This window comes from Penicillium taxi (assembly GCF_028828555.1).
Source record: "Penicillium taxi strain IBT 34144 chromosome Unknown utg000003l_segment0_segment0, whole genome shotgun sequence".
NCBI classification, from domain to species: Eukaryota; Fungi; Ascomycota; class Eurotiomycetes; order Eurotiales; family Aspergillaceae; genus Penicillium; species Penicillium taxi.
This window is the reverse complement of record NW_026643205.1, coordinates 1,688,340-1,714,596: the sequence shown is the minus strand read 5'-3', so window position 1 is coordinate 1,714,596 and position 26,257 is coordinate 1,688,340. Positions and strand designations below refer to the sequence as shown.

General features: G+C 44.7%; 12 protein-coding genes across 12 annotated transcripts; 5 read left to right on the top strand and 7 right to left on the bottom strand.

Annotated features, from left to right (window-relative positions):
• Positions 1 to 1,265: 1,265 nt before the first annotated feature.
• Positions 1,266 to 3,227, bottom strand: N7495_004102 (serine/threonine-protein kinase; the record flags this gene model as incomplete). Its single annotated transcript, XM_057206753.1, has 6 exons — positions 1,266 to 2,318; positions 2,371 to 2,523; positions 2,577 to 2,781; positions 2,835 to 2,946; positions 3,008 to 3,130; positions 3,185 to 3,227. The coding sequence occupies 6 exons, from the start codon at positions 3,225 to 3,227 to the stop codon at positions 1,266 to 1,268; spliced, it is 1,689 nt and encodes a 562-aa protein (XP_057064433.1).
• Positions 3,228 to 5,230: 2,003 nt separating this feature from the next.
• On the top strand, positions 5,231 to 5,539 carry N7495_004101 (uncharacterized protein; the record flags this gene model as incomplete). The annotated part of the gene is made up of 1 exon (XM_057206752.1): positions 5,231 to 5,539. The coding sequence occupies one exon, from the start codon at positions 5,231 to 5,233 to the stop codon at positions 5,537 to 5,539; it is 309 nt and encodes a 102-aa protein (XP_057064432.1).
• Positions 5,540 to 5,891: 352 nt separating this feature from the next.
• N7495_004100 (uncharacterized protein) lies at positions 5,892 to 6,896 on the top strand (the record flags this gene model as incomplete). Its single annotated transcript, XM_057206751.1, has 1 exon — positions 5,892 to 6,896. One exon carries the CDS (start codon positions 5,892 to 5,894, stop codon positions 6,894 to 6,896), a length of 1,005 nt encoding a protein of 334 aa, XP_057064431.1.
• A 124-nt stretch (positions 6,897 to 7,020) lies between these two features.
• N7495_004099 (uncharacterized protein) lies at positions 7,021 to 8,837 on the top strand (the record flags this gene model as incomplete). The annotated part of the gene is made up of 2 exons (XM_057206750.1): positions 7,021 to 7,827; positions 7,980 to 8,837. 2 exons carry the CDS (start codon positions 7,021 to 7,023, stop codon positions 8,835 to 8,837), a joined length of 1,665 nt encoding a protein of 554 aa, XP_057064430.1.
• Positions 8,838 to 9,511: 674 nt separating this feature from the next.
• Positions 9,512 to 9,851, bottom strand: N7495_004098 (mitochondrial 54S ribosomal protein bL33m; the record flags this gene model as incomplete). The annotated part of the gene is made up of 2 exons (XM_057206749.1): positions 9,512 to 9,681; positions 9,839 to 9,851. The coding sequence occupies 2 exons, from the start codon at positions 9,849 to 9,851 to the stop codon at positions 9,512 to 9,514; spliced, it is 183 nt and encodes a 60-aa protein (XP_057064429.1).
• Positions 9,852 to 10,701: 850 nt separating this feature from the next.
• On the top strand, positions 10,702 to 12,023 carry N7495_004097 (glycoside hydrolase family 75 protein; the record flags this gene model as incomplete). Its single annotated transcript, XM_057206748.1, has 6 exons — positions 10,702 to 10,750; positions 10,979 to 11,274; positions 11,333 to 11,398; positions 11,465 to 11,601; positions 11,652 to 11,800; positions 11,863 to 12,023. 6 exons carry the CDS (start codon positions 10,702 to 10,704, stop codon positions 12,021 to 12,023), a joined length of 858 nt encoding a protein of 285 aa, XP_057064428.1.
• Positions 12,024 to 12,418: 395 nt separating this feature from the next.
• N7495_004096 (uncharacterized protein) lies at positions 12,419 to 13,315 on the bottom strand (the record flags this gene model as incomplete). The annotated part of the gene is made up of 1 exon (XM_057206747.1): positions 12,419 to 13,315. One exon carries the CDS (start codon positions 13,313 to 13,315, stop codon positions 12,419 to 12,421), a length of 897 nt encoding a protein of 298 aa, XP_057064427.1.
• Positions 13,316 to 13,538: 223 nt separating this feature from the next.
• Positions 13,539 to 14,165, bottom strand: N7495_004095 (uncharacterized protein; the record flags this gene model as incomplete). Its single annotated transcript, XM_057206746.1, has 1 exon — positions 13,539 to 14,165. The coding sequence occupies one exon, from the start codon at positions 14,163 to 14,165 to the stop codon at positions 13,539 to 13,541; it is 627 nt and encodes a 208-aa protein (XP_057064426.1).
• Positions 14,166 to 14,682: 517 nt separating this feature from the next.
• N7495_004094 (LLM class flavin-dependent oxidoreductase) lies at positions 14,683 to 16,026 on the bottom strand (the record flags this gene model as incomplete). Its single annotated transcript, XM_057206745.1, has 1 exon — positions 14,683 to 16,026. The coding sequence occupies one exon, from the start codon at positions 16,024 to 16,026 to the stop codon at positions 14,683 to 14,685; it is 1,344 nt and encodes a 447-aa protein (XP_057064425.1).
• A 1,631-nt stretch (positions 16,027 to 17,657) lies between these two features.
• N7495_004093 (uncharacterized protein) lies at positions 17,658 to 18,806 on the top strand (the record flags this gene model as incomplete). The annotated part of the gene is made up of 1 exon (XM_057206744.1): positions 17,658 to 18,806. One exon carries the CDS (start codon positions 17,658 to 17,660, stop codon positions 18,804 to 18,806), a length of 1,149 nt encoding a protein of 382 aa, XP_057064424.1.
• Positions 18,807 to 20,895: 2,089 nt separating this feature from the next.
• On the bottom strand, positions 20,896 to 23,383 carry N7495_004092 (uncharacterized protein; the record flags this gene model as incomplete). The annotated part of the gene is made up of 2 exons (XM_057206743.1): positions 20,896 to 23,065; positions 23,130 to 23,383. 2 exons carry the CDS (start codon positions 23,381 to 23,383, stop codon positions 20,896 to 20,898), a joined length of 2,424 nt encoding a protein of 807 aa, XP_057064423.1.
• Positions 23,384 to 25,518: 2,135 nt separating this feature from the next.
• On the bottom strand, positions 25,519 to 26,109 carry N7495_004091 (uncharacterized protein; the record flags this gene model as incomplete). The annotated part of the gene is made up of 1 exon (XM_057206742.1): positions 25,519 to 26,109. The coding sequence occupies one exon, from the start codon at positions 26,107 to 26,109 to the stop codon at positions 25,519 to 25,521; it is 591 nt and encodes a 196-aa protein (XP_057064422.1).
• Between the last annotated feature and the right edge of the window lie 148 nt (positions 26,110 to 26,257).

The following is a 26,257-nucleotide window of genomic DNA, read 5'->3' as shown; positions in this document are numbered from 1 at the left end:
CATCGCAAACCCAGTCTCGTCAAAATTATAGATATCGTCGGTGGTGATACCATATTTTGCGATCGTGTTTTCAACCAGTTTGAACCAATTATTGATCACATTATAGTCCTCTTGACGCGCACGTGTAAAATCGCGCGGTGTTGAATAGGTCGTCTTAAGTTCAGGTAAACGCGTCGCAAACCTAGTAACCCAGTTTTTACCGATCGTAAGAGGAGGGTTGGTTCCGCGGTCGGCGAGTAGGATATTAGCCATTCTACCAACATCTTTAGTTCTAGGAGCACAGCCGCGATCATCTAGAGAGACGACCCATTGAAGTAATGAATCCTCTTCAGATTCAGTCAGTTTAGACTGCGGTGGGTGTGTTTCAAGACGAAATTGGACACCAGAATGGCGGCGTTGGAGGGTTGAAAATGGTATATTAAACATAGCTGCAGCTTTACGCATTGATGATATATCGCCATTCTTGTAAGCTTGGTAAGCTAATAAGACCCTATTCTCCTGATCCTGTTTGTCTTGGACATATAGAGCATTTAGGGGGGCATGGTGGGTAGTTGAAAATGGAAACACCAGACTGACGCGTAAAATTGGTGGGGTGACCCGTTCAGTAGTGTGACCCGTTCAGTGGTGAAATACTTTAGTATTGATTCATAGTTAAGTACTTAATAAAATTCTATATTCAGTTGTCATTGACTCTTGATTTACAAGGCATCAGTTTCATCCCAGAAAGAGAAAGACAGAACCTCCATAACCGATATAAAAAAAACTCCAGTCCAATCCAATCTAATTCAGAAAGACAACATAAACAAATGATCGTGTTCATCAGTGAGGGTATGAAAACTCCAAACGGTAAAGTAAAATGCAGCGTAAAGGATAACTGTAGAATCGAAAGAGATTGCCTACCATGGTTAGTTGAAGAAAATGAATAGATCTGTACAAGGACCAAGGACCAAATAAAAGAAAAAAAAAAAAAAAAAGCAGATCAATTGTCGCTGTGTCGAAGGGGAATCTAAAAGAATGAAGGAGAGGCCACTGGATCACATCCCCAAGTGCAGGGTGAGGCGTGGTGGGATACCGTGAACCGGGATTCTCGTCTAGGCGATATCCAGGTCGACTGAGGTAGATGGTTCGAAGGATGATAGGCAAGGATACCACGGTTCAACACATGTAGCCGCCTATCAGCATCAAATCAAACCAGTCGAGGTTGTTATTTGAATGATAAAGCATCAATGGTAGACTTTTGTTCGTAATGGATTTTTGATGGTTTTTCAACTGATGATCTGGCGAGCTCCTTCCTTGCCCAAAACGCCGGGCTCCGTGGGCTTAGGGCTACGATCACGGCCCTTTTTCCGACTGAGGAATGACAGCATGCCACTGTTGGCTCCCTTGCCTTTGCTTGTGTCGCCATCCATGCCCTCTGCAGGTAGAGTAGAACTGTGGTTCGCCAATTCGCTCCAGCTACCGGCTTCTTCTAGGACCATCTGCACACCACCTCCTTTGCTCGTCTTCCTTGTGGTGCCGCGGGGTTTCGAATTTTGGGGTAGTGGGCGATGGAATGAAGGTGTTTGTGGAGGGGAAGAGTGTGTTGGAGCGGTGGAAGGTGAAGGTGGCAGTCTAATTGAGGCCGAATCGTACGGGTCAAGGTTCTCACTGGCCGATGTCATGGTATCGGTTACTTGACTTTGAGTATTTGAAGAGTTCCGAATAGCTGATTCGGGCTGGGAAGGGTGGCGAGAATGTGAAATGGCTGTGGCAATGGGGATGGAGTCATCAGGATCACTATAATGAGCGTCAGTATAAGTCTCAATGATGCTTGGGGATAAGGAGATGGATGTACGTGGACGTAATGGTGGCCTCTTCGGCAGGGCCCTTATAGCCAACGGCCAGGTAATCAAAGGCTCGAACATCGTCTCAATCAGACGATGAAGTTCATCTTCGCGAATCTCTTTGGCGGTAGCATCCTCACGTAATTCCGCTCGTGGCTTTTGTCGGCGGGCTCGGGCCTCTAAAGGTGCTTCCTCTAGCAATAACTCTTCCAAATCGTATGTCGCATCGAAATTTGTCTTTTCACCAGATGGGACAAAAACGGGGGGAATTTCTTTGCGGACTAGGGCTTCGAAGTCGATCTCGGCGAAGAACTCATGTGTGATGAAACTTTCCCAGCTGACAGCACCGATTCGGCGACTTCGGTCTTTCTCCATCAACGCACCCATAGCCCGCAGACACGGCACTGAAACTGCTGGATTCGTAACAAAGTACTTGGGCTGGGCCTTTTTGATGTTTTCGCTCAGCTGGTCTTGGCTTCGACCTTCAAATGGACGCTAGAAGGAAAATTAGATCAAGAAGCGTATGCATAAAATATAATTGACGTACCTTGTTGTATATGCATTCGTAGAAAGTGACACCCAAGGACCACCAGTCGACTTCAGATAGATATCCAACTCCTTCGTAAACCTCGGGTGCCAGGTAAGCCAATGTTCCAGACTTGCTTGTGAGAGGCTTGGTACGGAAATCTGACGCGACATTCTGCCAGATATATAGTTAGCAACAGATACAAACATCGAGAACGAGGCACGTACAAAATCTGCCAAGTGAACATGTCCCTGTGAATCCAAGAGAACGTTGTCAGGCTTGAGATCACGGTGAATGATACCCTGAGAGTGAATATACTTCAGGGCTACTCCGAGCTCCGCCATCCAGAATCGGACTGCTTCCTCCGTAAAAGTCTTGCGTGAAATGTGGAACCTAAGATCGCCGCCATTCATAAGGTCGACGACAATGTAGCTGGATTACGGTCAGTCAGACCAATTTCATGCCAATTAACTGAATGAACTTACATGTATTCCATATCCTGGAAACCGTAGCGCAGATTGCACAGAAATGGGTGATTCAAGTGCTCTAGCATTCTCCGTTCACGGATGATATTTCGTACACTCTCCGATCGAACAACTAGGGTAATTTTTAGAGGCTATCCATACGTGAAAAGATCAAAGGCAGGAGATTGACATACCGTCTTCCTTCCGGATATATTTCAGAGCAAATGTGAGACCAGTATCTTTTCTCTCGACAATACGAACCTTACCAAATGCACCTTTTCCAACCACGCGCAGAAGGCGGAAATGATTAAGGTTGGCTGGTGGACACTAATGAGTATATGATAACTGACGTCTGACATCGTCCAACATACCTGCATCGTCGGGATTCACGAGCTTTCCTTGATTGTTTCCCATTGTGTCGAGTGTTAAAAGTAGGTCAAGATTCAATTATTTGAAGCAGTATTTTCGTCCAGCAGCAACATTCCACTGCGATAAAACACCCCGAGATCAAATCAATCGTATTCAAATGGCCCGAATTGTGAACGGGCGAGAGATGAAAGGGTGTAGAAGTGGAACTAGAACACAAAATCCATGGGGGAGATCCCGGCGGGAAGATAGCGGAGTGGGGGGTTTTAATCAATTGATGGCGGGCGAGTACAAGGCGATTCGATAAGAATTGCTGAAGATTGGGCTGTCAGGATAAAACGAGAAGATTAATATATGTATCTGCAATCTGATTGAAGAAGCAGAAAGTATCACGGGCTGTTTGTGCAGCAGGGTATGTATAATCTCCCAAGAGACAAGTGTCCAAAAGTACAGGACAAGGAAGGGTCAAAAGGGAGTATTGAATAGACAAAAGAGGATGAAGAATAAACCCCGAAGACCCTGAAATAAAATACCAGAATGAAGTGGGGGTTTAGATTGTCTTGCGCCTTGCAGCTTTGCAGTTGGAGACCTGAAAGAAAGGGGAGAGAGAGCGGTCAAAGAGGGTGGCAGTATAATTTTGGAGAACCAACGACCAATGAAAAGACACGATATATTCAAAATGGGGAAAAGGGGATATGGAGTCAAATGGAGACAAATAGATAGTCTCACTTAACAAGATCGACACTAACCAATTACCTATTCAGACTAGTCAATGCATTGGCGCAAAGTCTTTTACAGCGTCTACAGAGTGATTTTTCTCATAGCTGTTTAAAATCACTATCCTTTTTGTAGTGAGAGTAGATACGAGACCCGGAAAATAAGGAAAAGTTAAATGTTCAAACTCGGATACTCACTCCACAGGGGTCCAAGCGAAATAGCTGAAAGTCTGAAAATCTGAATTGTTGAGAACAAACACGGTTTGCTTGGACTTTTGGTGGATCCTGGCCAGTTCGTACGTCGTAGATACGCAAATCCCTTGACAAATGCTATTAGTATTGTCAAGTGAACCTATCTCACATATCTCACATACGCCGTAATTTCTTGCATGAAAAAGTGGGGGAGGTCGGGAAGGAGTATTATCGATAGGTCGATCCTGGTACAAACTGCATTCCACACACCTTCCATCGTATCCCGATAAACTGCCTAGAACATTCACTGCATATGACTGATCACTTGGCGGCCACGCGGCTTCATACACGTCTCCTAACTGAGGTATCTCGTGGCCGCCACGTGTTATTGCCCGTCGTTGCTTATTTATCTCGGTCACACAGATCACACAGATCACACAGGAGCAGCCGTGGAACACTTGTAGAACATTTGGAAGATCTAGCCTGTTTCCGGGCCAATACCGTGATGCGATGCCGTGATGCCGACCGCATTTCTCAGCACTGAAACAAAATTGAGACTGATCTTTCATGTATGAGGATGGACCTGAAACATTGACGTGGCATAGTCTCCTTGCATCTCGCCGGTCCTGTACTAGGCTTTATTGGAGTTAGAACGCTTTCAATGTACCTCCAACCTCATGAGCTGAGGAGAAGGCTGAGAAGGCTTATTCAGCATAGACCTGTGAAACTGAGTGAGTCATCAGAGCTTGGTCGTTCTTGTATGCTTGTAATATGATCAAAAGATGCTCAATTGGAATGGGTAGTCCAGTGCAATCTATGGATGAAAAGCACTGAAGCAGCCCTTGAGCTATCATACCTTATCATGTGTATGCATATGTCCAGCTCTCGTACATGCTAAGAAAAGCAGTTTTGAATTCTCCGACTTCAATGTTAATTAGTAAAAGGGAGATATGACTGATTATTACGAGAATATGGGTTGCTTGTGCCAAAGCCTGATGAGCTCCAGTCACGGGACGCACCTGCCTATACTAGATTCCTCAGCACAAAGCACCTCCTTTCCCGAGCTCTTTCCATTGGTATTCAACTCATCCTAACCTCTCACATCCTCATACACCATTGAGAAGAGATAATATCCTGTTCACAATGAATAATCCACCTAATTTCTATTCTAAGCAGCAAGGCTCAACTCACCCTGAGGTGGACGGGAGGCTACCCTTACTCATGCAGCGCCCCAAAAACTTGAGTATCGACGTGACAGGATTTTCATTTGCTAAAGAGTCAAGTCATTCCAAGGAATTTGGGTCGCAAGCACCCCCAAAGCATTCTTTGGTCAATTCCAGTAACTATCATGGCGAGAGTCTCACAAAAATGTATGATAGGGCAAAGGATACGGCAAGTGAGACTGTGAATCAGTATGTCCATTTTCTGAACCTTGCACGAGAAGATTACTGATCTGGCATATTGTGATTCTTACAGACCTTTCAAGCCACGCACTGGTTCCATATCGCTTGATATTGACAACTCTGTCACAGATAATTTCACACCACACTCTCATCAAAGTCCTAGAAATTTGACTACCCCACAGCCCCCTCGTTATGAAGATCAGTATATGAGTGGAGAAAGCCGAAATTTGAATCTTAATTCGGGACAAGCCTTGATTCAAAGACAGGCCGTATCTAGACCCAAGCCCAGACAGAACATGCATGGGCCTGGGGATCTGAATTTTGACCTGGTATGCAATTAACTATTTATATGATAGAAAATTTGGTTAACATTATGAAAGACCAGTACGTCCCCTCTGACGATGAATGAGTCAGCCCTACCTCAACGCCAGAGGGAAGAACCTATGGGACAAAGCATTCTCTTCCTTCGAGGCTCACATGATTCAAAGGATGATATGCAAGCTTCGAAGCTTGCTTCGAAGCACCATGTGGGAGGTCAGAAACTGATTACAGACAGACGGCAACGAACTAACTCCAGTAACAAAGGCGATACCGCCCAGCCGCTGGGTGAGGAGCACTTGTTCGAGCTTCTCATTGAAAAGGTCAAGCAACGTGAGGAGAACGAAGCTGTAGCTGCGGCCATACAACGGAAGCTGGAAACCCAGAACGGCAGATTAAAGGCCCAGAATCGAGAGCTGCGATGTCAACTGGACACATTCCATGCAGAACTACAAAAGAGCTCTTTAGAATCCAAGGAGTACCAGGCTCAAATGGAGGGCTGGAAATTCAAAATTCAAAAATTCAAAAATGCGTTCAATGAACTGGGGCATGAGTATGAGATCCTCCGAGTTGAAGCCCGCAAGTTTCAAGAAATAGCCGTGGCTCTTGGCAAAGAAAAAGGCGATCTGACGGAAGCTATCAATCAAATTAGGGTTCAAGTTCTGCGTGCCGAAGAGATCGCTGCAAACCAGCAGGTGGCAATCTTCCAAGACCAACAAAGCATAGCTCTTCTGGAACAGGCCTTGGTGATGTCTAAGGCAAAGGAAAATGATACCAATACTCAACTCTCTGACCAAAAGAGACAAACAGTCCTCCTAGAATCACATATCCAAAATTCGACTCAAGCCCAGGTACAACAACTCAACTTAGTCAGGAATGAACAATTGAAACTGCTGGAAAGGCTAGGGGAAGGCTTGAAAATCGTTTCACACGACTCTATGAATTTCAAAGAGATTCTAGTTTCCCAGCTCCAAGCCGGATTTGATGAATGTCGCTTAACAGTCCAATCTTTAGCCGATAAATTATCTGCGGAGCAGTTAGATGTGAAGGGTTTCGCAACTGAGGTCCATGATGTTTCTGGCCAGTGAGTTTGAGTCGCGTTAGCATGTATCTCCTGGATGATCAATCACTGATATTATCACTCGCAGAATTGTCTATCTATCAAATCGGTTCAGTGAAGACATTGACAAGACTGTCAAAGCTAATACCCAAATGTATTACAATTTCCAGGATCACGTCAAAGGGATTGAACAGCATCTTGGACCCGAGTCTCCTTTCTCCAAACAAGTTGCCCTCTTGGATAATGCACACAAAGCTCTCACAGGAAAGTTAGAGACCTTTGAGCCAGGAGTAGGCAGACTTGATACCTCGATCAAGGATCTCAGGGTCACCGAGACTGATCTCGTCGAGTATTTAAAGGAAATCGGCCAGAAGCTTAATGCGTCGCAGTTTCCACCCAGCCGCCCCGTTTTAGAAATGGAACTAGCTGGGAAATTTGCTGAAAACACCCAATTGCAGCTTCAACTACACGAAAGCACATCCAAAACGGACCATTTACAAAAAGAAGTTTTGGAAATGAAGACAGTAATTGAGGAACTGCAGCAGTTGAACAAGGGTACAATCGCGAGACTACAAGCTGCCCATGAATTAACAATGTCTCTGGAAGATGAAAAAGCTGCCTTCAGTTGTGAATTGAAAATGGCTGAGGAAAAATTTCAAAAGGAGGTCGATGAGAAGAACATGGCATTGACCCAGCTGAAAGCTCAGCATGAGATTCAGTTGAAAAATCTCAGAGCCGAACAAGATGAAAGGAGGATTGCATTGAAAAGCGAATTGAAAGCTCAGAATGAAATTCAGTTGAACAGTCTCCGAAATGAAAAAGAGGAAAAGAACATCGCATTAACACAGTTGAAGGTTCAGTATGAGGCTCAGTTAAACAGTCTCAGAAAGGAAAAATATGACCTCGAGAAGGCATCCGAGGGTTTCATTCCTCGCCTTCAAAAGATTCAGAAGTCCTTGGTCGGTATAAGAAGTCTGCACGAGGATATCATTCTAATTTATAACAGATTGAAGCCAAAGGTATAATCGACGAACAGAAGAAGGAACGTGATTGTTTGGTCAGTACATCTTCGTATTTAAAGACAAGTTGCTAACATTGTCAGACCCAAGAGAAGGAAGAGCAGATTCAAGGGCTCAGGGAATCTTACACAGAGTCCATGACTCGATTGGAAGCTCAAAAGACGGAGATCCAGCATTATCAAGACCTGGAAACTGCATTTCGAATCGAGACTACTAATCTCAAAGAACAAAATGAAAAATTCCAAGAATCAGTTTGTGACCTTGAGCAGAAGTTGGCTGGTAAAGTCGAGATCGCGAGCGCACGAAAAGACCCCATCCAAGAAATCGTGCCTTTTGCGATGATACAAAGTCAGCTTCCAGCACAGCAACCCACCTCGCCCGATGGTGATCCCTCAGACTTTGCCATGCTCTTCATGTCAGATGAGATGTTCTCCTCGACGCCATTTAATGGAGGCAATAGCAACAAATATCAGCCTACTGATCTAGGTGAAGCAACGAATGACATCCAAAAGCAGGAAGGCACCATGGATGATCCCGTAACTCCTGTTGAAAATTCACGACCTCAATCAAAAAGAAGGTGCAATGAGGTGATTCCGGTTAACTTTGAGGGATCTCAACCCGCCAAGAAGATGAAAAAGAAAAAGGAAATCGATACAAAACCAGACTTCCCTCAGGGCCCAGGCTCGGAAGAACTGACCGTATCACATGTTCAAAAGCGGACTTACAGTCGCATACACAGCACGGCTACGCAAGTCCAGTCCACAGCACCAATTGAGCGACGGACTAGTCCTAAGGGACTCATTTCTGCCAGCAGTGCAAGTCAGGTCCAAAGTCGACCCAACACCCGAGCACGCGGAAGACGACGTTCTCGTGGTATGTCAGATAGAACCTGGATTCTCGGATCAAAAAGATGGTGTAGTATTCTAATGATATACAGGCGATCGATATAGTGCCCGATTCCTCCAAAAAGATTGAGTCTTTGCAGTTCAGTGGCGCCCGAAAACGAAAATCCAGTGCTTATCTCAGAATTCATATCGATAAATGCGCTTCATCACTATGATGAGTAGTGCTAAGTGACCTATATATTCATGTTCACGTGCATGCGATAGTCAATCTTTCCTGTCCCCTTCGTCTATGCTCATGTCCTCAGGCCGGATCATCATCTTATTCCAAGCATGTAATAGTTTCAAAGTACGAGATATCTTCAAGTGAATTTGAATATTTGTTTTTCAATTCAGTACCCAAAGCTGCAATGCTTTAAAACGCCAAAAATGCTTCATCAGAAGTAAGAATTGAAGCAGTCGACATGGATATTGTAGTCCTCCATGGTCTTAATATCAACACCTCCCAGGATATAATGTACACACGAGTTTTACACACCGCAAACGTGCTTTCCCCATCAATGCCAGTATCAAGGATTCAAGTCGAAGCACTAGTAAGCCAGTGAGGCAAGGTTCCCCAATCCAAAGTTCGTCCGGTATAGCAGAGGAAAAGAACAAGAGGGGGGGAATGGTAGCCCGTCCAGGTTCCTACTCGCATAGCAACCCCGAAGTATTCGTCGAAAGGAGTTGAAGAAGTGGAATGGAGGGGAAACGAAATCTCGCAAAGCGTTAACTCGTAGAATTTATTTTGCTTTTCCACCCTTGGTCGCTTCAAGGAAGAGAACAGTTTTCTTCACGACAGGGTCGTACTTCAGCATGCTGAGGGGGCGGTGCGCACGCGGACGGATCATAGTACGGTAATAACCCGTCATAGCCATTGAGATCAGCCGGACGGCGATGGTACGAGATTTTGCTACAAGGCAACAGTGTTAGTTAGATATTCCATACTGGATTGCTCTCCAGGCCAGTGGAGGGATTGTTTCCGCGCGGGTAGAGTCAATGGGTTGGGCAATTGAAGTAGGTGCCGTATTTCACAAGAACCGGGTAATAGATCATTTGGGCGTCCTTACATTTCTTGGCCATTTTGCTCGACGTCCCGAGGAGTCCTGCTTCGGTGTTCGATGTGTTGAATTTCGAGATGCGCCGCCGGCAAAACCGCTACGAATCACGTGTTATGCTTAGTCATAGTCATCATTTCAGGATCTACGCAACAATCAAAGCATATTTACTCTGGCCCAAAGGCTGAGATTAATATTCGGCCTGAATCTTTCATTTTTGACTAATGAAGATTTGCTTCTTTGATTACGCAGTATCACCGTCATTGTGACGAAGAACACGGAAAGCCCGGACCGAGAATCAACAAATATAGCAGCTGTTATTCAGCCCAACTTAAGCCGTAACTAACTAACTAGCTATTACTAGCTAACCTTTATCTAGTATTCGATGTAACAGTTATCAGTGTAATCCAGAGTATACTACACAGTCTGGGTCGTACCACTCATTGACATTCGGTCTTCTTGATCAAAAAGCAAATTGAACTGCATTTTGACTCCTCAAGTCGATATTGAACAAGCCCAGCTTCTATATTTGAATGTTTAAGATGCCTTGCCGGGTCGTCACTCATTTGGAAGTCTAAGAACTTAGAAATCCCAGTATATAAGCACAGAACGATAATTGGGAAACTTTCAATGTTGCATGCCGGAAGAATGAGACCAAATAGGAGGTCGATATCAAATCCATAGAAGATACAATCAATTGACTAGTTCACGGCGAGTACTCGAGCTGTTGTCTCGTAGTCCGAGGTCTATAACTCGTACACAGACCTTCAGATATTCCAAGTTAAAAATGCCATCAATTTTTTCCTCTTCCAAGGTTGTTTCTCTAGGTCTGGTCCCATCATGCCACTCTTCTTACTCGTATCGTATTCTATGAAATGAAACTTGATTTGCTGCAGGGGTGTCTGCTCAGGCTAGTGCTTACATGTAAATGTAAGGGCTAGGAACCAAGGTTGCCTTGTCCAACTAAGGTTGAATGCATTCTTCATGGGGCGGCAAACGGCAAACGGCAAACATCTCCGGCCTCAAGTACTTGATGAAACGAAGTTCATTTGAGTAGGTTTTTTCTATGGATATTATTCTATAAGTAGTCAATTGTTTTCCCCAAGCTTCAATTCTTATTTTATTCCATTAGACCTAGGTAATCGTCTGTAGGTATCTATGTGCCTCAGCCTTTTCAGATTATGGCTTCCAAGTATTCCATTTTCGCCACATTTTTGATACTGTTCGGCCCGGCTCTTTGTCAGAGTGTAAATGGTGAACATTATAATAGCCCGAGTGCTGGTCCTCCATCTAGCTTCTTCACTGCTGCAGCGACCTTACCTATCGCTGCACTGCAGACAGCGGCCTCGAAGGCTAGTAAGGCTGCGAAAGATGCAACGTACCCCATCAACAATAGTGATGGAGCGGCAAATGTCACGATTCACAGTGACTGGTTGAATTATAGCCAGGTCAGTATTTACTTTTCCTTTGATCCGCTTCATTCGTCTTTTTAACCGGATTGAATAGGGTGCTGCTTTTGTCTGGATTGCCGACATGGATGTAGACTGTGATGGTATTGACTACAAGTGCAAGGTAATTCACCTGCGCCGACATTTGGGTACTAGATCTTGCATATGGACTGACTGACAAACTACATAGGGTAATGAAGATGGACAATCGGAAACCAACTTCGGTGCCCTAGCAGCATACGAAGTTCCGTGGATTGTCATTCCTGATAAATTTGGCACGACCTACCAAAGTGCACTACCTGGAAACAACATCGGTGCAGTTATCTGGTGAGAATGCTGGATTTCTCACATTTGCTTGGAAGCTGACACGGTATTAGCGATGGCAAGATGTTTTACGGTATCTATGGTGATTCTGACGGAGATGACCCGCAAGTGATCGGCGAGGCATCTTGGTTAATGGCACGCACTTGTTTTCCCAATGATGATCTGAATGGAAATGCCGGCCACGGTAGTGTCGATGTGACTTGTAAGTTGACAGAACTGCTTTGTAAATTGGTAGGATTGGAATCCCTGACCATTGATGTCTAGATATTCTCTTCACTGGATCGGACACTGTGCTGTTTAGCAGCGCTCTGAGTACCAACTACATCACTAACTTCAGCACTTTACGGTCTAAGGGTGATATCCTGATGGCTCAGCTTGTGAAGAATCTTGATCTCTCATCTGACTCGACAACGAGCACTACCTAGATACTAGTATTACCCCCACTACTAGTTCTATTACAACTACTAAGTTACTTGAACTACTACTAGTAGTACATCTACATCCACCAGCTCCTGCCCTTGGCCTGGACACAGCGTCGGTAAGTCCCATTACATAGTTAAAATTCGTAAACTCATATATTCATGTGACTAACGTAAATTAGGTGCTTCTTGCTCTTCTGATAACGATTGCTCTGGTAGCTTGGTATGTACGGGTGGGAAATGTAACTCCGATACTTGCTCTTGGTCTGGACATTGCGCGGGTGCATCTTGTTTAATTGATGATGACTGTTCGGATGATTTAGTTTGCAACAGCGGTAAATGCGCCGACTAAGTTGAAAGATGTCTTCGGGCGGCTGTGAAATTGGGCCAAATGGCGACAATTAAGACTGGAATGCTTCTAGTAGAGAGGCATCGTACTGTTCTTTATCCTTGACTTTCTGCTCAATGAAATCATAAGTATTGAACGCCCAGTAAGGCATAGTGACGACCCAAAATGACGGGTCGTCGCAAGCATTAGAAAACCTGGGCTGGATGTAATCATAAAAGATGGTGAAAAGCGATGATGGACTCTGAAGTGCTAGAGAGCACCAAAATGTCCCCCTCTCCCATCCTTGCTGCAAGATAGAGTGAAGGGAGATCGGTGTCGTGATTTGAAGTTCTTCCTCCGCAAACGCTTCCATGAACTCTGTGTGAAGAACGCTATATTCTTCAGCGTTGACTGAATCAATGGCATCATTGGTCAGCCAGTATGGAGGATGGATCATTTCCACTGGTTTGGAGCAGGCCCACTCTAAGTCGATAAGATATTTTATGTTCCAATTCTCATCGACAAGAATATTCGTCTGATCCATATTAGTGAGCGTTAAAAAGAACGGCCCCCGAGACAAAAGTCGGCGGAAGAACAAGGGCAAGATGCTTCTCATAACCATCAATGCAGCCGTCTGATAGAAACCATCCTCTATGCTGTTCACTGCGTTTGGTTGATGGCGAATCCGATTCTCATGGACATGCATGATGTCGCTTAGATAAGAATCAATACTTGCGTGAGTGACGCTTCGTGGTACATCAACCGGAATATGCTCATTTTCCAATTGTTGGATGTCAAGAGTAAGGGGACGATTACTCAGGCTTAAATAACCACTTTTATCCAAAGTGAACGAGCCAATCTTTGGCAATGGAATGCGCGCCATTGTCAATATCGTGCGGGAAAGGCCATGGAAAAGGTTCTTGCGTAGTTCGGGGTTATATCGTCCAGCTTCCCATGTTTCTGCAAGCATTCTTCCTCGTGATGGCTGGATATATTCGATCAGAAGATATGGTGTCCCCAGTGTAGACTGATCTTTGGTAAAATGGGGGATATAATTTGATGGAGTCGGGTAGCCAAGTAAACTCAAGACGGAACGACGCAGACGCTGGAAAGTGCGGGTAAAGAAGGGAAGATTATCGAGCAAAGTGAACTAAAACAGTCAGTAAATATCCATAAAAAATTCAATATTAATATCAGATGCATACAGTTTCTCCACTAGATAGACCAAAGCCATAAAGCTGTGGAATCGGCAGAGTTTTGCAATTCTCTTCAAGCCAGGCATATGTCCCAGCTTCACAGCGGACCTTCTCATCTGAATTACCTGGACAGCAACTCTCAGCAATCCGATATGGCAACGGAAAGCGAATCATCAGCTGCTTTTCCGGATATTGTTCTTGGTCATCATCAACACTTCGTTCTTGGCCCCCAATATCAACTCGTATGCAAACATTGAAGCTCCCACATATCCAATCCTGTTCATCAACAACATGACATAGTTCAGAAGCGAGGCCGAGATGGTGGGCAACTATGGATTGAATTCGTAGTCGATTTCGGGAAATGTAATCAAAAAATTTGCTCCTTTGGTCAATATAGCTCAACTGATGAAGGATATTCGCATCATCCTCTCTGGCGTCAGAGTAGGAAATTTCACCTTGGAGCAAGCAACGAGGTTTCAGAGAGTCTATTGTGCCCAAAGTGTCGAGGGAATCCACCGAGTTCAAAGAGTTCAGAGAATTCAGAGAATTCAGCAAATCCAGCGAATCCTGAAGATTTTCAGACTGACTTTGCTCAAACTTGGAGCTTGACATTACTGTATCCATGGATTATGTTTAGAGTGGAGAGAAAGTAAAGAAATCAAAAATTTCTTCGAAGGTTGAGCACAGATCCGTACGAGGCCGGGACATAGTATATGATCATGGTGGCTGGGAAAGAGGGGAATCAAGTTTACGCTGACCTCGGGTAATAATTCTCCCGCTGGCCCCAAGTCATAAGAAGTACAATGTCTTGGGCATCAAGATTCAAAGCACTTTGATGTATTATAAAAGTCAAATTAATGGCTATAATAACCTGCATTCTACGCTTGTTAGCCTTATTTGAGGCTATAAACTTACTTGGACTACCGAACTCATGCCCCACTTGGTTCTACCTAAATATCAATCTCCTGATTGGCCCATCCTAATATTTAAGACCCCACTCAGACGTTGAGCTCACCGTATTTTGATATAAATTGGCTAGGCTTGTACGGAGTACCGCTTCCTTTGAATGATACTTGTGCATTTCAAATTATCCTTCACTAACCACTAACTAGGTAAATTCAATTGAAATTATTCCTTATGCCTAACTTTTGGTGAAAAATTGATTCTCCGGCCTTGGGAGCCCAAAGTGCTCGCGAAGAGTCGAACCTGCATAATCCTTGCGGAATATGCCTCTCCTCTGAAGCTCTGGAATCAATTTGTCTGTAACATCCTCCAATCCCTGGGGTAAAAATGGAAAGGTGCATGTAAACCCATCCGAAGCCTCTTCTTTCAGCCAGATTTCCATCTCGTCGGCAATCTCGCCTGGAGAGCCGAGGAATGCTAGCCCGGAGTATCCTCCATAACGTTGTGCAAGTTGACGAATTGACAATCCCTCCTGCTGCGCCAGTTTTTCAACACCTTCTCTGCTCGTCTTGCTTGCATTGGTATCTGGCAGGTCTGTCGGCAATGGACCGTCCGGGTCAAAACTACTGACATCTACCCCAACAACGATGGATAGAGACGCAATAGCACTGTCGTAATGCACCAGACTATCCAATTTAAGCCGCTTTTCTTGGGCATCCTGCTTGCTGTCCCCGACTATGATCATCGCTGCGGGTAAAATCTTCAGGTGTTCCCTTTTGCGCCCTGCCTTTTCCACTCGGCTTTTGATGTCGTTATAGAGCACTTTGGCAGTATCGATATCCCTAGGACTGCAAAAGACAACTTCGGCTGTCTCTGCTGCTAGCTGCCGCCCTGGCTCACTTTGTCCAGCTTGAACAATGACTGGCCAACCCTGCGGCGGCCTGGCTATGTTCAGTGGTCCCCGTACCTTCAACTCGTCCCCAGAATGATTCAAAACGTGCATCTTCTCAGTATTGAAGTATTCACCTGTCTCAACGTTATGCGTAAAGGCGTCATCGGCAAAGCTATCCCAAAGGCCAGTGACAACATCGTAAAACTCTCGTGCACGCTTATAGCGATCGCTATGGGCCATATGCTCATCAAACCCGAAGTTATGGCTAGATTCAGGGTTTCCTGTAGTTACTATGTTCCAAGCCGCTCGTCCTTCACTGAGGTGGTCCAGACTAGCGAAGCGCCTAGCAACATGGTATGGTGCATCGTACGTCGTACTAGCTGTTGCAGCAAGACCAATTCGGTCTGTCACTGCCGAGAGAGCGGAGAGCAAAGTGAAAGGCTCAAATGAAGTGACAGTATGGCTGCGCTTGAGTGCCTCAACGGGCATGTTCAGCACAGCCAGGTGATCGGCCATGAAGAAGGCGTCAAACTTGGCTGCTTCAAGCTTTTGGGCAAAGTGGGCAATGTGCTTGAAATTGAAATTGGCATCTGGATATGAGCCTGGATAGCGCCAGGCACCTGTATGCAATGATACTGGACGCATAAAGGCTGTTAGGTGGAGCTGACGCTCAGCCGGAGATTCTGCCATCTTAAAATTGACTTGCTTGAAAAGAAGTTGAAGTTAGAAAAAAAACGATTCATCTGGATTATTCCGGTTTTCTTGATGATAAAAGCTGTCTTTATACCTGCAGCCTTCGTTACACGTAGCTATACCCCGCCCGTATTTGTATTTATAATCCCCTGCCTGAACACTATAGATATCGATATCGGATATCGAAATGACGTGCTCGAGCAACATCGCGTAATCAATATCCGTAACCATGCTCGGCATAATGCTACAGTGATTTGAAATGCAGTGACCAGAGAGAAAGACCTGTACATCCATACGTAGTGAGCAATTATCTTCGCACCCATGCAGTCAATAAAAATCAATCCTGTTGAATATGTATCTATCAACTTAATTATGGGCACATTGTCGTTATTTATGTTTGCTTTAATTGTTTCTTGAGTATCTAGGCATTGGAGGTCTTAAGTAGAGGGACCTTGAGCCTAAAGGTTTAAGCTTATCGAGCATTGATAACCTCGGTGATAAACTACCCAGTCAGCTTAGAAAACTAAATATTTTTCTCGGCATAATTTGAAAATAAGGATAAGAACTACGTACTCGGCCTTTCAAGGTTGGGCTTCATGGTTTTAAATTAGTGAGATTCAGGCGAAATATATAAGCGAGGGGCCATGAATCTAAGGAGGGTGGGTGATAGCTGGCCCCAATTTTCTGAGTCGCTTTATCACTTTCCCTTCTCGAAAAGATGTAGTTGTATGCATCATCTACACGTGCACTTACCTCAAATGGCATTTGAGAGATATAATAAAAGAGGTTGAGATCAAAAAGACCTAACCAATCATGAGAATATAACATATGGAGCAGAGAGGAGTTTTCCAGGGCCAGAACTCCCATCGTGCGCATATTCAGAAGTCAAAATGTCTACCGGTCGATTCTTGGGGCCCTGCAAGTCCACGCTTTCATAAGCTTAGGAGTTGAACGATTCCTGGACATATCTTACTAAGTATCTTCAGGTACCGCAGCATCAGGGACTACTCTATAGAACTCAAGACCTTCCATTCTATCCCTCCCTTGGGATTTTCGGCATCAGCTAGATCGCACGGTATGCCATTGCGTGCTGTTCTAGGACAAGCCACAAAACCACTGCCCGTGGAGAAGACTTTTTTAATTCTGGAATAATCTGGGACCCTGGGAACTAATAGATATATGAAGATCCAGCCTAGACCCAGGGGTTGGGAACCGCATTTGAGCCCTAAGTGAAAAGAAAAACTGACCCGCTTCTAGACCACAGAGCAAAAGGAACAAACCCCATTTTTTCCCTCTTCTAAGATAGCATCTTGATACAAGTCATAGGAGTATAGTTTCCGTCATTATGGATCCTGCATACCAATTATAGTGATAGCTTCCTTTGGCCCCCATCCGCCCTACAGAAGCATCCTTCAGTCTGATATCCCAGAAGGAAAAATCGGTTCATACCATAATATTTTATAATCTTTGTCTCATTCCGAAGTGAAGTCATAACTTAAGAGTCGATTTAGGACACCAAGCTAGGAAGCAGCAGCCCTCATCACCCGGGCAGGCATATTCAAGGTAACAACAGGTTGATGATCATCTGGAACCTCTTAATTAGCTAACTTGGAATACGTTACCTCCAGATGCTTCCATCATATTCAACAATTTTCCTGGCCATATACATCCAATCTCAAGCCTCCAATGTCGCAGCTTTGGTTATACCCGACTATACCTTGGACAACAGAAATCTTCACGATGGAGAAGAGTCCCCAGATCACATTTTTGCACGAGATAACGCAGTGAAGTTGTTATTCCAAGATACTGAGAACGATGAAATGAAGTTCATTTCGCAGCCTCTTGGAACCAAGTTAGATGAGCTTGGAGATTACACCTTTATGAGTCCTGCTGGATCTGGAGTCACAGTATATGTCCATGACAGTGGCATCAATCTGCAACACGATGAGTTTACTCAATCATTCCCTGGGGTGCGAAAAGGCACCGTTGGGCGGCTATATCCCTATAGGTCAATACTCGACCCCCAACCGACAACAGATACATCTGGGCATGGAACCTGTGTCGCAGATAAGATAATAGGTCATAAATTCGGAGTGGCTAAGGGGGCTGATCTCCTTATGGTGCCGTGGATCAATGTAAAAGACGAGAAATGGATTCAAGCAGGGTTGAGAGCTATCATCAACGATATCAAAGCAAAGAGGAAAAAGAACTCAAATTTTGTGGCAGTTGTGAACTTCAGCTATAAACTTGGAACAGCAAATGATTTAGGTGACCAACTAGAGACTTACCGAGCTCTATATAAGGAGATCTACGACTTGGACGTTGTCATGGTATTTGCTGCAGGGAATGATGGAGACTTTGGCCGGACTGAAGTGGACCATTATCCTGCGCTCTTGGCTAAAGAATTACCGAACGTTATTGTCGTTGGGTCAGTTGATGTCAATGGTTACCCATCGAAGTTCACTGAGGGTGGATCCCTAGTGCATATCTCGGCTCCAGGAGCACTTAACAGCAAAATTGGAATCGAGTGCGCTCAGGGGACAGGAAAGTCTAGTACCTGGAAACTAGAAGGCACTTCAATTGCTGCGCCGACTGTTGCCGGGTTTGCAGCATATTTGATGTCGTTTGAATCCGCATTACGAAAGTCAGGATCTGTGGCAAAGAACGTGAAAGCAAGAATTCTCAGACTGGGCTATATACGTGCGATTGGGGATCTAGAGGGTGTGCCACCTGTGCCTGCTATTTGGAACGGGCTACAAGGATCGCCAGCTTGTTAAAGATCGAAACGACAATTTTGCAACTTTGGGACTTCTTAATTCTATGATCAAGTCAAATTTCGATTATGCCGAGTCGATGTTCTCAGATTCTTCATGCAAATTTTTAGATCATTACCTAGGTAGTGACTTTAGGTCATAATTTCATCTTTTCATGACCTAATATACGTTTGACTCTCTCAGCAGCTTAAACACGGGTTCTTGGCCATTTACTGCCGCTAAAGAAATTGGCGTTTCTGCACTGGAATTCTCAGAGTTAGATCAACGCCATCTGTAGCAAGAAGCTATCGCACAATCTCCTTATGTCCATTCCGTGCCTCACAATTCAAGGGTGTCTCCCCGTCGGAATATTTGGAATCTTGACTAATGTTCTCCGTTTTAAGGAGTGCTTTGACTAAAGCTTGATTTCCAATTTTTAGCAGCACACCATATCGGCGTGCGTCCTTTGATATTTGAGAAATTCGGATCAATGCCTTTCGTGACAAGCAAGGCTTTTTATCATACATGACTCAGTTCGGGACTTCCGCCCTCGTGTTCAAGCAAATGATCGAGATCATCTTCGTGAATCGTCCAACCCCAAAAATTGCTCAGAAAAATTATGCGCACCGCTTCAGCAACGTTCCTGAGTGAGTCAAAAAGCTCAGGAGATAGTATAGGAAGAGAATGATGCAGGTTGGGATGATCGCCTCTTTGCTTAGATACTTGACTACTGCATTGAACGTTGAATTTACAGGTTACAATTAATTTAACTTTCATTATATACCAATTCACAAGAATTTGTCTATCAAGTTTGTTTCATTTCAGGCTGTATACTCTCATTTCAGTTTGAGAAAAGTTGTCAAATGGCCAGTCCTATTTTAGTCTAGTGTTCTTTATTAGTCAGCTTCCGTACGCTCTTTACTGCAGTAAGATTTACTACTGCGAGTACACACATATTTGAGATTGTGAAGTCTTCTGATTGGTTCTTATAATCCCACTACCCAAGTTGACAAAAGTTGTCAAATGAGAAATTGACCGTCCAACCAGAAATGGTTGACGAAACTGGATTGTCTATCTAGGGATGAAACCCGCTTAAATACACACATTATGGGTCCTGCTGAAATACGCAGCACACCCCTTAATATCGGCCCTTTGACAAAAGTAAAAGATCAGGTGACAGATCTACAGTAGCCCTGCATCTCAAGGTACCGAATACCAATACAACAACGGTTACATTGATTAGGAATTTGTCAAAAACATGCAGGATTTTTATCAAATCCACCAAATGACTGCGCAAAGGTTAAAGTAGCAAATAGAAGGGGGCAGACCCTCGCCTTAGTAAGTAGAGAGTAGTTGATGGTGTACTCGGCAAATGGAAAATGGGGATGAAATTGATAGGAAATGGGGGTACATTTTTAAAAATCACATGGAGTGCTCTCCATTCCAGCTTCGTCGCATGGGTAAAGGTGACAGGAAAGTGAAGCAATTCTTAAGACATCAGAGCTGTATGAATTTTAGCTTAGGAACGAAAGAACCCACAGCGACAAGAAGAAATGTAAGTTGCTTTGTCCCGTCCGTTACAGTTTTCGTCATTTTTTTCTCGAAGAGCTAGCTTTACATGCCCGGTCTAAGGGGTGACAAGGATAAGATATAATGAAAAAGACCCAGTCCTAAGAGGCGGTGATAGGACAAAATAAAACGGAAAATATGTCGAGAAGAAAAAGAAAAGGAAGAGGAAACGAACAAAATCGATACTTATACTGGATCGTGGATAGCCAAGATTGAATAATGAGGTCATTAGGTCACAGGTGTTCGTCCTAGTCCCAATTAAGCAATATGTTGATACTCCCAGTTAATCGACCAATGAAACTCTCAAACAGTTAGGGGTCAGCCCATATAGACTCTAAATTGTATTATTCCTTGGCTAATAGTAATTCGGTTTTGATTAAGCGATCAATAGATGTTGTGGTCAATATTACTTTGGCGAATTTCGTGATTAAAATTTCGCTGAAAAACTCATATTCCTTTGCTGAAATTGAATTATATTCAAAATATATTTAACACTAAAGTCAATTAGTAGCAGATCAAATGCTATTATTCTATAGAATAGAAATTAAATAAAGATAGCCACAAAAAATAGTGTAAGGGCGTACAGAGCGCCGGCAGAGAAGGTAAAAGAAGAGGCAGAACCAGTGTAAACCGGGCTAGGGGAGCTAGTCGAGGTAGATGTAGTGGCGCCAGAGTAAGAAGCAAATGAAGAGCTAGCACCAACATAGGAAATAGAGGAGACACCCACACTGGAGAAGCGAGAGGAAGAAGGCTCGGAATATGGAACGGTGCGGGTGTTTGTTACGCCAACTGCGCCAGCCCCCGATGGTAGCTGAGAAGCAACCTCAGGAACAACCTGAGAAGCAGACTGAGAAGCAACCCGGGTAGCAGGAGAGCTAGAATTGACGAGAGTGAGAGTGATTAACTGGGTTGATACGGCAGCGGTTTCACTGTTTGACTTGATAGTAGTAGCACCAACAGTGGTAGCAGCTGCATCAATTCCAGTACCAGTGACCGTCACAGTTTCACCAGCATTGGTGACAGTGGCCACAGGAATTATCGAGGTGGCAGTCACAGTAGTAGTAGAAATGGTGCTGGTGGTTTGAACGAATGTGGCTCCACCTGAAGTGACAGTCTCGGTTACGGGACAGATGGTAGTAGTCTCGTAGGTGACAACAGTGGTAGTGAATTCTTCAGGAATGGTGCTAGAAGCAGCACCCACGCTAGCGGGACCAGAAATTACGGGAGAAGTCTCACCAGCATCGGTGACAGTGGCCACAGGAATTATCGAGGTAGTAGTCACAGTAGTAGTAGAAACAGTGCTGGTGGTCTGAACGAATGTGGCACCACCCGAAGTAATAGTCTGGGTAACGGGGCAGATGGTGGTAGTCTCGTAGGTAACAACAGTGGTGGTGAGTTCTTCAGGAATGGTGCTAGAAGTAGCGCTCACGCTGACCGAACTGGAGCTAGACGATCCACTGGAAGGCTTGGCTGGACCAGCAGGAACACCAGTCTCAGTAGCAGTCACAGGACATATAGTGGTATAGTCAACAATGGTCTCAGTAGTAACGTAAGTCGACCTTTCAGAGGCCGGACAATCCTTCACGAACGAGGGGCATGCAGTAACAGTGGATGTTTGGGTAGTAAACACAGTGGAGGTAGTAAATTCGGTCAATGATGGGCTGCTCGCGGTAATACTAGAGCCAGTTGGGGTACCAGAAGCACTAGCAAAGCAAGAAGTGCAGACAGTAACAGTGGAGGTGATACGAACAGTCGAGCTACTGCCAACAGAGGCACTACCAGAAGCGGATGAGCCAAAGGAAGGGATGCCAGTAGACGAGCCCGAAGGAGCGACACCACCAGGAGTCTTAGTATCGGGAATAGGAGATGTTGTAGTCGATGTGATCGGCCGACGGCTGATAGGAACCGGAAGGGATGATGACAAAGAGCTTGGGCGCAAAGTCCGAGTATCAACCGGAGAAGAGGAGACAGCGCTTGACAACGCTGGTGTAGACTTCACAGGCAGAATAGAAACTGAAGTCGAAGACAAAGACACGGCCGGGGTGGAGCTGATAGGCCGGCGGCTGACAGGGACTGATCTAGATGAGGGAGATGAAGTGGCACTGCGAGAAAGAATGGAGCTCGACTTGATGGTGCTAGGACTTGGGGAAGCAGTAGACACAGATGTGCTGGGGCTAGTTGCAGGACTAGAGCTAGTAATACTGGATGAGCGAACAGGAGTGCTGGTGGGAGCAACAGAGGATACAGGGGTGTTGGAGCTCAGAGCGCTAGGAGTAGCAACACTAGATGAAGGAATAAAGGAACTAGTGAGAGTAGCAGAGGACGACGCAGCGGACGAAGAGGAGATAGCGGTCAATGTTGAAGTCACAGTGCTCGTCGTGCAGGTGGTTGTAGTGATACCATTGACAGCCTTGATATTGTCCACCTCAAGCTGGGGTCCACCTATGCATGCCCAAACAAAGAAAAGTTCTTCACTTGATGAAGTAGGTGACCACGTGGTTGTCAATGTCGTCCAATCCGTGGCTGTATTCACTAACACGCGGGATCTCGTGATCCAACTGGACCAAGAATTCTGAGAGAATCCAACATAGCAAAAGGTCGAAGTGGAAGACCATATCATTTTATAGTCGGCAGATAGAGTATAAGTGGAAGATGTATCCAGTCCAGTCAAAGACTGTTCCAGGTAGGTGAAGGTGGCAGTGGCCAAAACAGAGCTAATGTGAGATATTAGCCATGTGACAATGAAAAAACTACTTGTTCCAACTTTGTGATACTAACAAGTAGTCATCGCCATCAGTGGCATCGCCTGGTACAACCGTGCCATCGTCAGCAACATTGCTAGCCCGCCAATCCGTCCAGTCAGTCAAGTCGCCTGTTTCAAATGATGGATTCAGGATATAGTTGACTTCGACTGGGTTGCAGGTCACAACTTCGCTAGTAACAATTTCATCTCGAACAGCCAAACTACTTCCAGCGTATACCGAGCGAGCAAGTAAGCTCGAAAACAGCAGTGTGCTGAATGGGGACGGCATGGCAAGCGGTACTGTTGAGAATACTTAATTAAGTATGAGTCGAATCCACGTATTGCCCAAACTTCCCAATTTATTCGGTAGTACCCCTTATGTACTCTTTGTCCAAGGAAGTGATACTGGTTAAATCTTGAATGAGTGTGATAACCCCTGAGATGAGAGTTCAAATGAGTGACTGAGATCCGAAGCGGTAGTGATAAAATGGACCTTGGAACGAACGGCAGCTTCACAGACAATTCGGGGGTCTAGCAACGAGCTAAGTAGGCGATGAATACTTATGAATAGGACCTGAAATATCTCTATCTGATTATACTAGTCCTTGGACCCTCTTGCTTCACTCAAAGTCAGGCACACGGGAAATGACCAACCAATTGCATAAGTGAAGCTAGGCTTCGCTCCGACGCTAATATCATTACAAGAGCGTGCCTAGTCCTCTAACGGAGAAATATCGGCATCTCCGATAATCCAGCGAGCTAACGGCCGGAAAATTGAGCAATCTACCCGACATGACGGGTTAGAAAGTGTCCAGTGGGTCTTTCTAGAGTCAAGCCGGCAGACTAGTGATTTGCTGGAATTCCAAGATCGAAATCGAGGTAATTTGAAGCGAGATAGAACGTGGCAGTTTTTTGAACGGTAAAAGCTCACAATATTAATTAAATTTAGCAGAATAAAGAACGGAGTACAGCTGGCCAATTAGGTATGGCTAGTGGCTTCATCGTATGTTCTTTGTTCATTGAATAGGTATAATCACTTCAGCCATGTTCTCTAAGCTAGGTAGAATTAAGTTTTCGGAACATACCTTGTACTCTAACTGTTCTAAGGTTCACCTTATACTTAGTCACCTTCCGAAAAACATCGCATCCGTGGATCTCTTCCGGAAGTTTGATCAAGCATTGCGACTCAAAAAGAGGCTATCACAATCTATCAAAATAAGATCGAGTCTGATCGACGCATCGATATCAGAATTAATGGAATGGATCGGCTCTATCCAATCATTTCTGAACTCTCCGTAGGCCCCGTAGGAAGTGGAAACTACATAGTAAAAGCCTTATATAGAATTGAAATTTGACCTATCGTCATTGGTTGACAAAACTGAATTCTCTATCTAAGGGTGAAAAGCTACTAAATACAGGCCCGTTATGGATCCTGCAAACAGTACAAACAACACCTCTTTTCTAGGCTATTGTACTAGGGTACGCTCAGTATGCTATCTGCTGCGACAAGCCCTGTCAACTGGCATTTACAAATTTAAGGTTCTCTCCGAAGGTTCACCAACCACAATTACTGGTAGAAAGGTGATGATGGAATATCCTAAGCCCGAAGTCATGTGCCTAGAGATTATTTATTAAATATGAAAGCCAGGCGATAATCAGGAAGGCCCGGAATCTTGCAGAAGGCAGACTTGGAGCCCCAATTACATCTCAGCCTTATCCACAACCCCGCAGTGACTCACCAAACAGGAGCCGATCGAAAATTTAACGAATTTGAAGATCTTATAATAGTAGGAAAGTATACTTCTAATTGGATAACATCAATTTTTATCTTCAAAGTAGGGTCTTTGATCAAATTCATTTAGTTCGGGTGTGCAGAGCAGTCAGTAGTTAGGGCTATTTCCTCAAATACCACGTTTCACATCAAAAATGAAGACCACATGAAAAAGGAAATTTGCTGAAATCAGTAGTTACTTGCATAACAAAATGAGTCACAGCAAAATAAACCAATAATAAAATCCAGTCAAGAATATGATCTTTCCTATTGGTTGCCTACCATCACTTGCAGTGAACGCAACCTCCCACCAATAATGGCAAACTTGAAGAACCATAGCTTTAATGCACGATATCCTCTGTATCATCTTCTCGAGTGTTCCGATCGGTTCCAAATTGAGACCCCGACTTTGACTCGAATGATCTGAGCATGTCATTTTCGCAGCTGCAGGGCGCAACCCATGACCTTCCTTGCTGTTCTTGATCAAGACCAATGACTGGATTTATGCCATTTATTTCACAATGGCATGACCTTCTCGCGGTCAGTATGGATATTCAATGTCCAAAACGTATGGAAAGTGAAATTTATCACAAAATCAGGTGTTCGTAAAGTACTGGCAGCAGACATAACGAATAGCAGAGTAAAGTAGCCATTCACTTGTGGTAGTCACCTCGGCGGAAGATGCGGGTAGATTCGTACCGGCGTTCACTTCGATCACGAGAATCGTTAGAGTACAGTGAGCCACGAGGATATTGGTAAATAGTGACGCGGGGTTTGCTACCCGGGAATCGTTCAATGATCTGTGCTGCTGAGATATTCTCCGAGGTGCGAGATCGAGGTCTTGCGTACTCTATGATGGGACGAGGCCCATCCGATACTGGTCCAAAGCGTACTTCTGGGGAGCGGACGGCAGGAGCACGTCCTCGACGAGAGTTGAGCTCCATTCCCCCTTCGATAGCTTCAAGGAGCCTAGTAGCTTCGATGCCTTCGCGAGGAAACTTCACTCGCATTATCTTCCCACCCTCCCTATCCACTACTGAGTAGTGGACTTTACTTTCAGTATAAAAGTACTTGGTGACATCGACTGCGAGGAGGTGGCCACGTTGGCAGAGATCGTTGACCTTGTTCTCGATGGAAAGTTCACACCTTATGCAGTGGCTGGCGTGACGGTGGAACTCGTCTATAACAAGGGCTTCATCATCGTGAAGATCACGAACGACGGTGATACGGGTAGGGCTCGACATGGTGGATGTACGACGCAGGCTGAGGCGTCGTGAATTTTCTTGACGAAGTGATCTTTCTATGTTGGCGAAGGAGGGGCCAACGTAATAATAGGTTGAGTGGAATGGCGACACTGTGAATGATATTTAGGTTCACAGGATGGATGGAGCG